The sequence below is a fragment of the Aptenodytes patagonicus genome, chromosome 4, assembly GCF_965638725.1.
Source record: "Aptenodytes patagonicus chromosome 4, bAptPat1.pri.cur, whole genome shotgun sequence".
Classification (NCBI taxonomy): Eukaryota; Metazoa; Chordata; class Aves; order Sphenisciformes; family Spheniscidae; genus Aptenodytes; species Aptenodytes patagonicus.
Window position 1 is genome coordinate 56,993,051 of NC_134952.1, and position 15,488 is coordinate 57,008,538.

The 15,488-nt window shown below is 40.5% G+C and overlaps 1 protein-coding gene and 1 long non-coding RNA gene across 4 annotated transcripts in view; both read right to left on the reverse strand.

Moving 5' to 3' along the window:
• The window catches only part of EMCN (endomucin), a 55,999-nt gene that overhangs the window by 3,949 nt on the left and 36,562 nt on the right, over nucleotides 1-15,488 (reverse strand). Inside the window, exons 7-11 of one of the 3 annotated variants that reach the window (XM_076336808.1) lie at nucleotides 14,477-14,542; nucleotides 13,122-13,217; nucleotides 11,301-11,325; nucleotides 10,214-10,275; nucleotides 5,829-6,058 (exon numbers count right to left, since the gene is read on the reverse strand). In XM_076336808.1, coding sequence (XP_076192923.1) covers nucleotides 6,027-6,058; nucleotides 10,214-10,275; nucleotides 11,301-11,325; nucleotides 13,122-13,217; nucleotides 14,477-14,542 — 281 coding nt within the window. In that variant the 3' untranslated portion in view covers nucleotides 5,829-6,026. Of the gene's footprint in view, nucleotides 1-5,828; nucleotides 6,059-9,038; nucleotides 9,309-10,213; nucleotides 10,276-11,300; nucleotides 11,326-13,121; nucleotides 13,218-14,476; nucleotides 14,543-15,488 lie in introns of those variants that run through there. The other 2 variants (XM_076336807.1, XM_076336806.1) reach the window with 2 other exon arrangements.
• Nucleotides 4,551-5,760, reverse strand: LOC143160093 (uncharacterized). Its single transcript, XR_012995319.1, has 3 exons — nucleotides 5,125-5,760; nucleotides 4,939-4,986; nucleotides 4,551-4,743 (listed from the first exon to the last, which is right to left on the reverse strand). It is a non-coding gene; the product is annotated as an uncharacterized LOC143160093 (long non-coding RNA).

Here is a 15,488-nt window from a genome sequence, read left to right on the forward strand (position 1 = left end):
TTAGATAGTTGCACTCCTGAAGAAAATAGAAAAGACTCGTCAATGGTTTTCAGACAACTTTTCCTGGCAGCAAAAAGTGCTCTTTAATTTAGTGCAGCCTTTCGGAGATGAGTAGAAAACTTGGTATCTAATGGGGTTCAATGAGAAACACTGAAAATTGTTCAACAATAACGTGCTGGAATGGAGTTTGCTTCTCAAGTGTTCAATTTTGGATAAAATTATTTTAAAAACATTATAAAGTGTTGCTAAGTTAGAACTTCAGAAGTTCTGATGATGTTAAATTTCAGCTAAAAAGACCTTCAGCAACTACTTCAATATTTCATAACATAATTTTTTAGAGAAAAGGAAAACACAAGTTTCTGGTAAAGAAAATGAAACATTTCAACAAGATTTATACATTTTTGGTAGGTGAAAAGTTTTTGTTAGATAAAAATTGTGTTTTGAAAAGCTAAAATAAAGTGAACCAGTTCAAATATTGTATCGTTTTGTACTAACAAAGGAATGAGATTTTCAAGAACTCTCATTTCTTTTTAATTTTATTTTTATTTATTTCTTCCTTCTGCATGTTTTTACTTTCCTTGCTCAATATACAGAAATAGAAGATTTAATAGGGCACGAAAGGGAGAAATTGGCAAGGTTGTTTAAAAAAGAAGGTGTAGGAGAAATTCATTGAGAAATATATTACCATGGAGAAGATAATATTCAATAGTTTGTTATCAGTTCCACTCTCAGCTGGTTTCCCTGCGTACGCTAGAAATTAGGCAGACTTACATGGAAGACTGATACTTTGCACCACAGGAAAATAATGTCTAAGGAGAGGCTCCAGAGCCAGCGTAGCTCCCTGGATAACATCCCATTGATGTCAACAGGCTTTGGATCAGAGTGTGAAATGGGTGAGGCAGTGCTGGCTGCAGGAGGCAGACTCCCCGAGCGGTACCTGCCGACAGCGGAGGTCAGGACACGAGTGGTGAATTTGCCTTATTGCAGACCCTGAGACGGCAGCACACAGACACTCACATGCCTTATCCAGATTTCCTGGTGCTATACACATAATCCCTGGAAATAGTGAACTGCCACAAACTATTTTTGGGGTCAGTGTCCCCCTATAATATCAATGATTGTCTGATGAGGATTTGATGCAGGCAGGGATGCTCTGCGTTGCTTTGCCACTGCACTCCCAAGAGGGCAGGAGCCTCCAAGAATTCTGAAACAAAACCAAGTTATCGCTACTCCATGGTTGCAAATGTGCCTGAAGATATTCGCATTACAGGGTCTGTATTGTTAGTGCCAACTAGCAATTCCGTGATGAAAAGAATGACTATATACTGGAGAAGAAATGGTCACACAGATGCTCTCTGATAAGAGAAACAAGGGTAACACACGGGTTTAGATACAGGGCTGCAGTAAGCCTTAAGACTGCACAGAGAAGTGTCTAGAACAATTTTGGACTCTAATGGCTCAGCAGTTTGATGTTGTCCTAAATATCCAGCTGCAACACAAAGAGCAAATTAAGAAGAACATTCAGGTTAGTTGCAAATGGGAAGACAGTTTTATTGATCTCAAAATAGCCTTAACTGACAGAAATAAATTCCAAGACTGCAAAAAACCCAAACTTGCCCCCAAACCATCACCCACTAAAAACAGTACCTTGCTTCCCATAAGGGAAATGAAAAACAAATACTTGTGTTTAGTATTTTGTTAGAACAGATGATATTTTAATTGACTGAAGGAATTCTTTCACACCGAACTGTTTGCCAATGGAAAAAATACGCAGTGCAGTGGCGGTGCTCAACCAGTCTAGATGGATTACCTGCATGGTTTGAAGACTGTCGTCGAGAGAGAAAGGGTATAGTTAATACCAACAAGAGCAAAACTGCTGGACATCATCATCAGTGAAAAGTTGACTTTTGTTGATTCTGGGTTATCCATTTAGGGGAGGGTGACACACTTAAACTCCAGTGTTGCACACTAGGAGATGGAAGGTATCAAGAGAGACTTGAACCATCAGCTTCTCACAATATAGTTATACAGCATCTTGCATAAAGGTAACCTGGTATCGGTTGATCCCATTTGATAGGTACTATGGCAATAGTTTTCTGATAACGGGTTGAAAGTTCATTGCAGGTTTGTCTACTTTGATAAGTAAATGAGTGAACTGCAGAAAGTGGAGATGAAGGGAACGGGAAGAAAGCATTTGGTGCAGTTAACAAAGCACTGTCAACTGTGCAGCTGCAAGTGCAACGTGACCCCCTTTACCTGCGGTCCTGCCTTGTGACACCTCTCCTGATGGAGGAGGAGTTGTGGGCTCATATAGATTGGCAGAGGGCAGCGAGAAGCCAACCTCATATATATCACGCACTTCTACAAAAACTGAAAGAAATGATGGACAGTTTGAGAAAGAGGCCTTAGGAAGAATATTTGGAAAATGAAATCAGATTGATACCGACATGGAAGTTTTAGCTGAGAAGCAAACCCTCCCATTAAACCTTTTATTCTCCCTCTCGCCCTCCGATGTTGCACCTGTTTGTTGATTTTTGTCTGAAATTGGATTGTAAACACGAAGACATAGGCACCATGAAGTCTCTAAACATTATTGTCTTATAATACAGACAGATCTGTAGTTAAACTGTCTGTTAGTTAAACTTATTGCCGCAGGAGGCTGCGGATGCCACAGGGGATAAGACATATTCATGGAAGTAAAAGCCGCTGAGAACTACAAAGCACCAAAGATACAACCTCTGGTTCAGGACATCGCCAAGCCACAGACTGCTGGAAGGCTATGGCGGAAGACACGTTACTGGACTCCTTCCCTATTTGTTATCCTTCCCTTCACGTCTCATGCTAGCCACCCTCAGTGACAGGACTTGAGGCTACATAGATCCAGGATCTGAGCAGGTACAGCTGGCTCCGATCATAGCTTCATAGCTTCAATATTAAAAGAGAAGGTGCTTTAGCAACTACTGTAATACAGCACCGGTCTTTCATATGCACAGCCTCCCATGTGGCACCCCTCAAACACTTCTTCTGGAGCCCGGATCGCCGATTCACCCAAGTAAATTGGCAGTCTAGGCACTGGGCCTGATCCAATACACACTGCACACATCCTCCTCTAACACGCAGACATGTGTAAAAAGGATGAGGATAAGGAAGATGTAATAGGAAAAATTTTGTATTCATAACTCCTGATCCTTCAACATATTTGTTTTAAGTGTATGGGAAGTAGACTGAGTACACAGATACTGAGGACTCTGCAAATTTAAATGTTTAACCAGGAAAGTAATAGTACTTCAATGAAAACACAAGGTTTTCTTCCTAATTAAAATTTCACTTGTGCAGTATTTGATTTGATTTTTCACTCTCACAAATATACTCATTTCTGACTATTAATGTTGCATCCTGATGCCAGTATATGTGAATAAGTAATATGCACATAATCAGCTGAAATTACAGATTGTATAAAATCAATTTTGAAACTCCGAAACAAACATTTCTTTGTCTCACCTTTGTGGAAGGCTATTGTATTAATCTCACTGTAATTTCCACCCCCCCTCCATTTGGTTCAGAATCTGAACATATTATTCAGAATACACATACACTGCAGAACATGATGATATAAAAGAGAGTTAACAGGTCATGTCACTATGAGTACAGAAAGTCTTTGACCTGGGCAAAGCCCTCTTTGACATTATTGGGAAAGCTGGAAGAAAAAGGATATTAAAAAAACCCAGTCTTTGACATAAAAAGTAGGTTGCACTGCATCTCAGATTACATTGTCTGTAAGAAAAAATGAGTTGCACTGTTATTTCACTGTAATATCTGCTGCTGAGAAATTGCTCATAAGTGGCAATCTGGTTTGGAGCAAAGAATTAAAGCAAGTTTTTCATAAAATATGATTGCAGAAACCTATTTTTTATAAAAATATAAAACTACCTCTGCCGACACAGGAATCTAAATGTCTGTTTTTACTGTGCTGAACTAAAAAGAAAGAGGGGTGCATTACAGATGCTGGAGAACAGCACTGAGCGGGACCCAGCGCCTGGAGGCACTGGCTGGGTTTGGTGTGGGCCAGTGGGTCCAGCACCTGTGACATGCTGCAGCGCTCCCCTGCCACGCACTTCACCCATGCCCCTGCAGACTGCTCCTTGCCACCGTCAGCAGGACAGAAGGTTCTGTACAATTCACCATGGCAGAGAGAGCACGTATGGAAACGTTCAGGGGAAGGATAGGAAGGCAATTGCTGCTGAACAGCCAGCAAAGGGTGACGAGATGGTTCCCCCAACAGAGGAACATCTCAGAAAGCCACAGGCTGGAAAGTTAGCAAACGCTCCACAGGTGAAAGCGCCACCTGACCCTCAGCAGTCTCTGATTGTAAGAGACTGCTTTAAAAACTCTTGCAAATATGCTCAGCTCAAACTGAATTAGAAATATAGAAGGAAGCATACGCTATTTAATGTTTTTGACTACAGTTTTGCCCAAAAGTCTCAGCTGGAAGTGTGTGCAGTCAGATCTTTGTGGTGCGAGTAAACACAAACAGAATCCAGCCATGAGCTGCAAAAAGCTGAGAAAGTTTATTCTTCATTTTCTATGAAGAAAGAAAACACAACTTCAGGCCATTATACAATACAATGTTAAAAAAAATAGAGTATCAGAAATGAGAAAGAGAAGGAAAGGGAAGCAGGTACTCGATCTATCTCTTTGGTGTGAGGGGACCTTTTTCTATGAAGCAGCTTCTAGGTTTTCTACCTGCAGGGAAAAAAAATAAGACACTGAAAGTACAGCTCATAATAGGAAAAAGAAATAATCACATTATTAGGAACACCCGCTCTTACCACTTCTAAGCACTCAGCATGCCAGCAGACTGCTCTCTGCTGACCTGCATTGCTTATCTTGCAAGTGAGAGGAGGTTGGAAGGGAATTTTCAGTGACTGAGTGCCTCACCTAGAGACCCAGCTTCTTCAGCTGCTCCTAGAGGCATCCACCTGGATCCTAGACAAAATGAGAGAGAGATGAAACTACCAATGCGTGTTGAGAAACCCCATGGCCTGTTATGGAACCATGCCCCCTGGCAGGGGTAAGCTTCCCTGGGTTGGGCCCCTAATGAGGTAAAACCCGAAGATTTCTTACCTCCTTAAATGCCACGGTCCATGCTCAGATGTGCTCAGCATAATAGAAACAAAGGAGGAATAATCCTCTACCCCAGCTCCAGATTTGTCCCATTCTACCACAGCCACAGGCGGAATAATTAAACAGTCTCAGCATTTGAAGATTCATGGAAAGCGGTGATGAAGATATTGTCATTCAATCACATCATTTCAGAAGACCACAGGATTTTCCAGGTCCAAACCCTAGCACCACAGTGGACTGTCTCGTCAGGTGCTAAACTTCATGTGTATTCCAATGACCGAGGCAAGTTTTTGTGCTGAATGAGAACAAGGGTTTTTTTCTTTGTTCTGTGATGATTTTGGTGCTCAGTCACTATGTATAGTACAGTCATCAGCCTCTGACATCGAAGGCTAGGAATCCTCAACGCCTTTACAGAGAAGGCTTTGGAAATTGAGGAAGTCCAGAGGAATGCTGCAAGCACAAACTAGGGTCATCTCAAAAGTGACTGAAGTTATGGGGTCCAATTAATCTATGCCATGAAATCCCACATATCTTCAAGGTAGGTAGCTCATCTTGTGCAAGGGACGCACCCAAGAAATGTTATGAAAATCTACAGGCAGGAGGTACATCCAGTTGAAGAAGCAGATAACGGCTCTAAGGTTGTTATTACTGTTAACCAACAGCAGCTTTTGGAAGAGATATGGAGCATATGGCGAATGCTGGTTGGTCTACATCCTCGTTTCATACTATATTGTACTGCACTGCCATCTGAGAGTGCCTCTAGAGATTGACTGATCCCTTTCTCCAATGTGATTACAATTACGTAAAGGGTGTTTCACATGTGACAGGTCAGGTGTCTCCTCAAATATCCATGTTTGCCTGGTACATTTTCCCAGCTTTGTTTAGTAGCAACACTTGAATTTTCATTTGTGTCCACAGTTGGTGTCTTGGGAAGCTGTAATGCAGATGTGTACCATGGACCCTTCTCCAGCCACCTTCCATTCCAGGTGCCTCACCAAAATCTGAGCCACATCAGCTTTGACACATTTAATATCCTTTCAGCAAATTCAACACAGAACACACAATACCCCTAGAAGCCGAGTAAGTCATACCCTACCCTATCATCTCAAAAGAGCACACACTGGATAGAAAACCTGGCCTAATGAATCAGCTTATGCTAAGGTGCCAGGATTATACCTAACAACTCTGAAATATTATGTCACCTACCACATTCCTATGAGACTTTATATTGAATATTGAACTGGCGTGCTGTTACTATAAAGGCCCTTCATACATTTTACCTGCTCTAGAACAGGTACTCCAGGCAAGGGCCATAAAAGAAAATTGTCAAGTCATTACTCAGGTATCAATATTTCTATCACGCATCATTCATCTGTATGGAATAGCCTTACCCCAATTTCTATACCTCAACCTTTCTGTTACTGAGGAATTTCCATCCCTCAACATTTTTCATGAGTCCTAAAAGGTGATCAATACCTTTGCTGGTTTTCAGTGAAATATGCAAGAACCCTTACAGCAAAAGTTAGGTATGTTTTCAAGGTAGGCAATACTTTATCATTAACATCATGGATGGTGGTATTGATCTCTTAGTCATCAAGTAAAACCCTCCATCTTATATTCTTGGGAAACATATCTACCACTGACAAGCCAAACACGCTGTGGGCTATGTTGAATCCCAAATAAGAAATATTTTTGCAGGTAGATTTTCTAGAGCTCTGTATTGTGGAGGATCATTTATTATCCCTAGGAAGATCCACCCTAAATTTGCCTGTATAGTGAACACGGAATGGCTGTAGCAAATCCTGTATTTGCACATTAGTGTAAAACTTTTGAGACTATTCACTATCGTAAGCATTTTTATCCAAGTTGAGTTTTCACATAAGTAGCATGTACAGGCACTTATCTTGCACCAGGTGTTGCAGTTCACTGGCAAACGTGCATGAAAAATTCAGTGTTTAGTTTTGTCTGTTTGGTTTTTTACTCTACATCAATTCTCAACCAGTAGTGCCTTAGAGCTCATAAGCCATCAGCATCTCCATCTTTCTAAGAGTTTTAAAAAAATGAGAATATTAAAGCTCAGTTTTACCTAGTGTTCCTGATGATATTGCTCGATTAAAAAACATTACTTTAGTCCAGGCTTAACTGAAGACTGTTTTCCTGTATTCTTTCATATTAATTGTAGGTATTTGAAATAATAGTCTTGATTAAATCTAATTCAACTATGCTTCTGAAAAAGGAGTCTTTCCTTTTTTCTTTTAATTTATAGTCAGAACCTAATTTTAGAAGTCCTAAAATAGGATCCTTCAGTAGTCAATGGACCTCCATAGGTCAGCTCATTCCAGTTCAAGATACGTGTCCAAGACAGATGGGAGAAATAGCCCTTTGGACACATATATCTCTTTCAACTGACTGTGTGCAGCCAGCTTAGTTTTTAGATAGATAAAATAAGGCAAGATTAAAACTCACCAAAACATTTGATCAAGATATATCACGCACAACACTGACACAGGGTTTTTCTAGGTTGCCTGCTTGAGCAGTTTGTAGGTCGTATCCTTATTTGGTTTGTATATATGGTTTTTACACATTTTTGAAACAATTACACAATCTCAAAATCTCCTGTTTGGAATAATAAAAGTAAAAATTAAAAAAAACATAAAGTATACTTATAATTAAGCTTAAATTGAATACATGTCAAAGCAGAACTTTGTTGTATGTCTGCTTGACCTTAGGAGCTGAGCAGCCTATTGATAGTGAGAGGATGATGTAGGTCTATCTGTGAAATTAAGGCTGCTCTTGAGAACTTTCTAGTTATAGTCAAAACCTTTTGTAGTTTTGCTGGTATGTACAATCAGAGGCAGCTATAACACACACTTTCTAAATGGTTGGACAATGAATTCACCTTTTGATTGAGCTGGATTTTATGTGTCTAAAAAGGAAAAAGAACACCACATGTAAAGAGGTTTTACACAGTGCGATTGTTTTTGGTAGTTGTAAGAGGGACCACGAGTCAGACGTTCCTCAAGTTTCTATCTGTACCGTAAGAAACACTTGCCTTTATGCCCAAGCTTTTAATGAAGCAAGTAAATCTTATTCAAATGGGCAGGCATCCTAACATATTCAAAAATACCTGTATGAGTGACAAATATTTCTGTAAGAAAACAGGCCCTTCTTTCAGAGTGCTTTTAATTTAAGAAGTAAAGTGTCTCTAAAAACCTGGGGGAGAACAGGACTTCCATTTCTGTGAAAGCATGTTTAATTTTGAAACACATAAAGATGTAAGAATTCAAGAGAAAATGGTAGCTAGTTTAAATATGAATGGTATTAATGAGAAGAGGGCAAGAATCTTGTCTTCTAAGTGGTTATGACTCATACCTTCCAATTATAGCATGCATACATCATACTTCAGTAAAAAAAGAATATCAAGCATCCTCTGGATGGAAGAAATTCAGATACTTGGTGAACCGGTAGCTGATTAACAGGCACCAGACCTCATCTTGTGAAAAAAACCAGTGAGCCTGAGTCTTTTCTCATTTACCCTGCTGTAGAACAGACATAATTCTGCTGCTGCCAATGAAGTTACTTTATTGTTGAAACCGGTATGAGGGCAGAATCAATCAAAAAAGGTCTATGAATTCCAGTTTCTGACTTCATTCACCTTTCAAAAAAATTACTATGATTTTAAATGTTAACATACACACAACTCCATACCCCTTAAAATAAAGCTAAAAGTGCATTCCCAAAGACATATACTAAAAAAAAAAAACCCATAAAAAAATTCCTGAATCACAAAGCTCTGAAGTGCAGTCTCTTAAGTGCCAAAGCGTAGTTTGCAGTTGCTCAGCAGCAGTGGGGCAGAATGATGCAACCTGCAATAGAGCATGTTCCTCCTCCCCCTCTAGCCTGCTAGCATCCTGCTCTGCGCCTGCAAGGCTGCAGGGGTCTTGCACAACTCCTGTTTGTTGCAAGGGCTGCCAGAGCTGCCCTGTGGGTCTTTTGGATTGCGCAAAAGCTTCTGGGAATTGCAGAGAAGGCTGGAAAGTGCAAACTGTGCCTCGTCGGCAAGTAGAGGATAGTTCAGATCAAGTGCTGTGTTTCAGAGGACTTCTCGAGAATTTAGAGGAAAGGGGAGAGCAGCTATAGGGCAACCTCTGAAATGTCAGTAGGAGAAACAGGTGGCCAGAAACCTTAAAAAAAAAAAAAAAAAAGGGGTTTATACCTAAAAAACCAAAGTAAGAGGCTGTTTTTCCTGGAGGACTTCTGCAGATGAGGCAGGAGCAAAGGTAGGACCTACATGGCTGAGGAAGCGAACTGCAATGGGCGAAGGGGGGAATTTTAACCGTGAGTAGCTCTACCATGAGAGGTTTCATTTTTTTGTTTGTTTTTGTTGAATAGCTGGGAATCAGATTAGTCAGAATTTTGTTCTGCTTCAGTCTTATTTTGTGCTACTCTATTTCTTGCAGAACTTATAACTGCATCCATCTCTTAGCTTATATTGATGAGATTTTGCTTTCTTTTGGGCATGTTATCTATAACCTCTGTTCCTTTAGGTTTTATTACACACATATTTTGCAAGAAACTGGATCAGTGAAGCACAGGACAGAGGAATTTGCAATGAGAGTAGGATTTTGAATGCAAATGGTGTCTAGGTACAGGGCTGACTGCTGAACACTGCCAACACCAACTCCAGCAGAGCCCTGTTTACATACAGTACTGACTCCCAAACCTTTTGGCCCCTGGGATATTACCAGTCCTCAAACTTCCTTGTATAGCCAGATCTAGCTGATAAATATCATGATCACGGTTATTCCTGAACATGCCTAGCTGTAGATCACTTACCATCAATGACGTTAAAAAATTATTTTCCCTAAGAGAGTCATACTTACCACTTCCAAATACTGATACCACACACAGTGCAGCTGCACTGCAGCTCTACAGGCTCCCAATCTGGGGATTTGCACTGTAGAGGAATTTTTTGCAGTGACTTTGACCTGACAGGAGCTGAAGATGGTTCTACTATTGGAAATGACATTCCAAAATTGCTCCTCTCTGGGCTCAGAGAGACAGACATACACACAGAGGAAACACTCACCAGTCTCAGGAGAAGTTGTCTTCACAGAAAGAAGTTTGACTCCTTCTTTATCTGATTGGGCCCTGTTGAAGTCAGAAAACATTTAAGCAGACAGTCAGCATGCAGCTCAGCATGCGTGTTGGTCAGCCAAACAAAACTCTAAGATTATGATCCGGAGGAGGCAGCACCTATGCCAGTCTACACCGGCAGGCTTGAAATGGGCTTTGCATGGGATCATGGGTAAGTCTTGGTGGTGGAAAACACCGTATACCAATATCTCTGAAAACACCCTTCCCTTAAAATATGTAATAAATCAAGTTGCGTGTCTCCAGGTTCAATCTAGTGCTCCACAGAAGTAGTACATCTGGGGGAAAAGAGGAAGTAATCTTTTTTTCTCTGTCAATACAAGGCTTTTAGCCACGTTGAATTGCAAGAACCACCACTTCAGATGTCCAGGGAGTCAGGGCTAGCAAGTAAATCAGCAGTCCAAATGTTGCTTTTGGTCATGCAAAACATAGAGGCCACAGCCAGACTCAATGGCCTCTAGTATATATCTTCTAATGGATCTTTCTCGGTCTCACTCTCCTGAAACTCCTTATGCCAATACTGTTTTAACTGAGCCTCTGCAAATGGACTAGTGGAGAGAAGATGGGACAGAGGAAAATTAAATAATGGGGGACACAAGAAAAAGAAAGAGAAAAATAATCCAGAATAAAAGTCATTAAAAAGAGAGAAAACACGAACAAAAGAAGGGGAGTGGGAAAGGATGGGGGGAAAAAACAATCAATGGGGCAAAAATTGAAAAAAAGAGAAAAAAGACTGGGCCAGTTGGACCTGTGGCACAGCATAAGCCATTTCAGAAGGATCCCCTGCTAAACAGTTGAGAACCATCACATTTCTATCCACGCTGGAACAGCTGCTTATCATGCATACAGGTGTACAATAACTGCAAGCGCACCACTCTCAATAGGATATTTCTCTTTGGGGCAGCAACCGCTTATTATGTTTAAACAGAGAAAGATCAAAGAAAATCTCATGCGGAATCTGCTGCATTCACAAGTGCCCCATGATAGATCTCAAAGCAATGAAAAGACAGGATTCAACCTACTGTTCAGTGCCGTTCTCTTGTCTCTCTGGAAGAAGGAACAAAGTTAATATCATTTTGACTGCTGGAACTCGGTTAAGTAAACATTTAGACATAGCTATTGCAGTTGCTAGCAGAAGGCTTAGTTGTGATTTTCCAGTATTGCATTAAGTACATTAACACAATCAACCAGCTTGAATGGTAATTGGCACTTTCCTAGTTTGTCTTCCCAAAAGATAACCATGTCATCTATGAAAGTGAACTGATATTGCTGAAATCAATACTTCTGGAAACTAGGGAGAATCATATGTGACTTGCACAAGAGCACAACAGAAACGCATTTTTCCCTGCAGCTCCCAAATCCCCGGGTAGCTGGCACAGAGGAGGCGAGCATGCAACAGTTCTTGAGTACATAACTGAGCTGAAAGATACAGGGTGAGGGGAGTGAGAGAACAAGCTGTCAGACTGTACGCTCTGGGGGGATTTAACCTGGCACGACATCTGAGAACAGAGTCTGTCATCCCCGCCAATGAGGAATGGGTTTCCCCCCAAAATGAATCATATAGAAAACATATTTTATTCTTATGTGCAAGTACGGGCAGATGGATGAGGTTGAGGAGAGACATCAGAGACGCGGAGCCGATTTTAGCCCCATGGCACTGGGCACAGGGCTCTCCGTCCGCAGGGGAAGCATAGTGGATAGACCTGAACAAATCCTGCAGAAAGCAACACAGATATCGACCTACTCTAGCTTCCAAATGAATTTGCTAGTACTGTGCCTGCTGGCACTTGTGCATGGGGGAGGCTGGCGAGGAAATGTTCTTCACCTCATATCTTTACCTCTTGACTCCAAATATTCAGTAATTTCCTAAGCAAGGATCACACCTTCCTCTGTTTATCTGGGTTTGGTTTTCCATGTCATTGGCTAAATTGGTTGCGACACTCTGCCTTGGTCTACAGCTTCAACACCCTGTTGTGATTTTATATTTCCAAGGCTTGGTGATTTCACAGTTGAAGCTCTGCACAGGTCTCCTAACTCATGCCAGCTTGCAGGGAGAGAAAAACCACAGTCTGGATTCAGATCTGGGTTTTCTCTTAATGGAGAATTACACTTGCCTGTGGCCCACTCTTTGAAACATTTGGCAAATGGAATTTAATGGAATTACACCCCCCATTTTCTTAAGTATTTCACAGACAGCAGCAAAACAGATACTGGCTTTAGCTGATCTGTCAAAATGACTGTTTCTGAAAATACTGTTTGCTCAGGGATTTTGTGCCCAGGTGCATTATACTGTAACTGGAAAATTTTACTTCTATATGTATGTATGTGTGCGTGTGTGTGTATGTGTATATCAGATATTTCCTAAAAGAAAGCATTGATATTTCTTTGCCTGTATCTAGAACAGAGATAAAATAAATATGGTGATTTTGTTAAACAATATCTCCAAACTTAGTTTTCACTGTCTTTCTATCTGATTGACTGATTGTGTTAGCGCAGCTGTTTCTTAGCTCTTTGTAGCTGCAAAAGTGTGAACAAAAAGCTTTATGGCATTATATATTCTCCAAAAACCAGAGACATTTTTGCTCCCTCTGTTCTTCCTACTGATTTTGAAAATGACGTGTTACTTTCCTACTTTAGGCAAAATACTTTGAAATACAAGAAGCTTTCCTACCAGACTACTGCAACATCTATGGTTAAGGTAATCTAAAAAGACGCCTTTTAATTATGTGTCTAATAATAATAATAATTAATTAATTAATAATTATTTTATTATTAAAAGAGATCTTTTAATAATAAAAAGCACATTGAACTTTTCCCCCCCACAGAGAAAGCAAACCAAATACCTGGAGTTTTCTTCTGGCACATTCTGTACAAAGCCACCAGTGAGAAGACAGAAAGGGTAATGACTATCAAGGTGATGACAATTGGCAAGATAACACCTGCAAAAGAGGGAGAACATACTGTCAGTTTGGGGGCCAGTGTTGATGGGCTCCCAAAGGTTTTGCGAAACAGTCATGTTTCAGGAATAAATTTTTGATATATGCAATTTTTTTTTCCTCATTTTTGAAAACAAGACTCATCTGAAATTCAGCAACTGAAGCGATTGTTTCTCTTTTAACATTGTATGCCCAGAAAGACACCAAGGAGTTACATAATGCAGTAACATTCCCCACAGCACTTACAACCAGGGATAGAAAATGCAAGATCTCCTTTTTAAATGAGGACATTTCTTTCCTTTTATTATTTCCCACCATCTGCCATTTCCTGACAGGTGTTTCCCAGCCAAGAAGCAAAAAGGAAAGAATTATGTAATGAAGAGAAGCTTTCCCGGGGAAATATATAAGCCCAGTTTCTCCCCATTTATCTTTTTTCTGGCAGCGATCGGCCACATTCAAATTTAGCAGGTGCTCTCTCGTCTGCTGGCCTAAGCCCTGTGTTGGGGGAGGCTGTGGCTGCATTCCCGCAGCCTTCCTCAGCATCGGCCAACATGCCCACCCCATATTTAGAAATAGCATCTTCAATGGCTCTTGATGCAATTAATATTTAATATTCATATAGATATGTGCGTGCATCTATGGAACTAGAGGGAGAACCCGGAGACAAGTTTAGAGTGGAAAAACATCAAACATATTTTGCTAAGCTAGTACTTTGGGTAGGAAATAGCAGATCTGCAGCAACGCTTTTGCCCTAGAGATGCATAATATTAAAATAAAAGATTAAGTAACATGCATCATGCAAATATCTAGTGCTTGAAGAGTTTGCAGAAAGCTCCCTCCTAGTCCTTCTCTCCCATGACAATATGAACAATATATTCATATAATACATTCATAACAATCTATTCATATAATATGTACTCATAACGGTATATGAACAACATTTTCATATGTTTTCTTGTGTTTTCTCCCACAGGGGATAACTCTGTTCACATTTTTTTTTTCAGTTTTATCACTTTGACTTCAGTCCTTGGGAATAAATGTGCTGCTCTCTAGTGAGAGTGGTGTCAACTTGTTAAGCTCTGTTTCTCTTTGAGAGGAGTTTTATAACAGGCAGTTAAATTGGGTTTGTAACAGGGTCTATGTCTGGTAAGGCTACAAATAAAACTGCCAGTTTCATTTCTCTGCTACTTCCAATCACTCATCGAAAGCGAAACTGATCAACTGAAAACTCAAAAGCTGGACAACAAAGCAGGAACACTCACTAGAATAGTGGATAGCACTCTCTGGCACTTTCTTGTTTCCAGAACTGCTTCCAGGACTGCCAAAAGCTAGATTTGCAAAAGAAATATTGCCTTTCAGGTTAACATGTAATTGCCAGAACTCCCCAAACAACTCCCCCCGAAAAATTACCCTCTCAAAACAATCTGTGTCCCCAGTTCTGGAGCCATTTGGTGCTCCACAGCTATAGTTCTTCTCAATAATACCTGGATAACTTGGCATGAGGGGTGGAAAAGTTTATCTAGTGTGGCCTAGAAGAAACACACACTTTGCATGGGTGAAGTCTTCCCTAGGATCATCTGCTTGTCCACTTACAGGTTATGAGCTACAAACTTTGTCATGTTTAGGAGGTTAAGGTACTGTTCAACACTAGAAGAGATCTCTTGAAAAGCAAATAAGCAAGAGAGTGAAAATTAGACCTCCCTCCAAAAGAAGAAAGACCATGATTTTTCAGTGCTAATGAAAAAAAAGTGCTAATAGTAGACGAAGAAGTCTAAAGAGGTGCAATGTTAGTAGCTAGCGATTTTCTTGAGAGTTGAGTGTTATAAAGGGATGTGCGTGCTCTCTCTGCCACATTGGAGGACAGCAATGACTGTTGGGAGCCTCTGGGCGTTTTTTAGGGCAGGGTTTAAAGGAATGCATTTCTACCTTCAGGTGCTTATCTGAATTTGAGTCAGGTATCAACAACCCAAGATATTTATTACCTTGTTGCATACAGTCGGTGGAAAAACAATCACTGAACTTCGAGAGAGAAAAAAAGAAAAAGCAAACATCCGTGCTTCCCTAGTTACATTATACAGCACAAAAGATTGTATTCCCTATTGGATGGAGGCTTGAGTAGATGTGTGCTTACTGCCACTGAAGAAGCTGATCAGCTGGACAAATGGATAGCTAGATGCCTACCATCGAAGTTGTAATGCAAGGCCGAGCATTTCCATTGCTCATTTAAATATCAGAAACGGCTCTCAAACAAAGGTGCCTGGGAAGGTGGTCTGT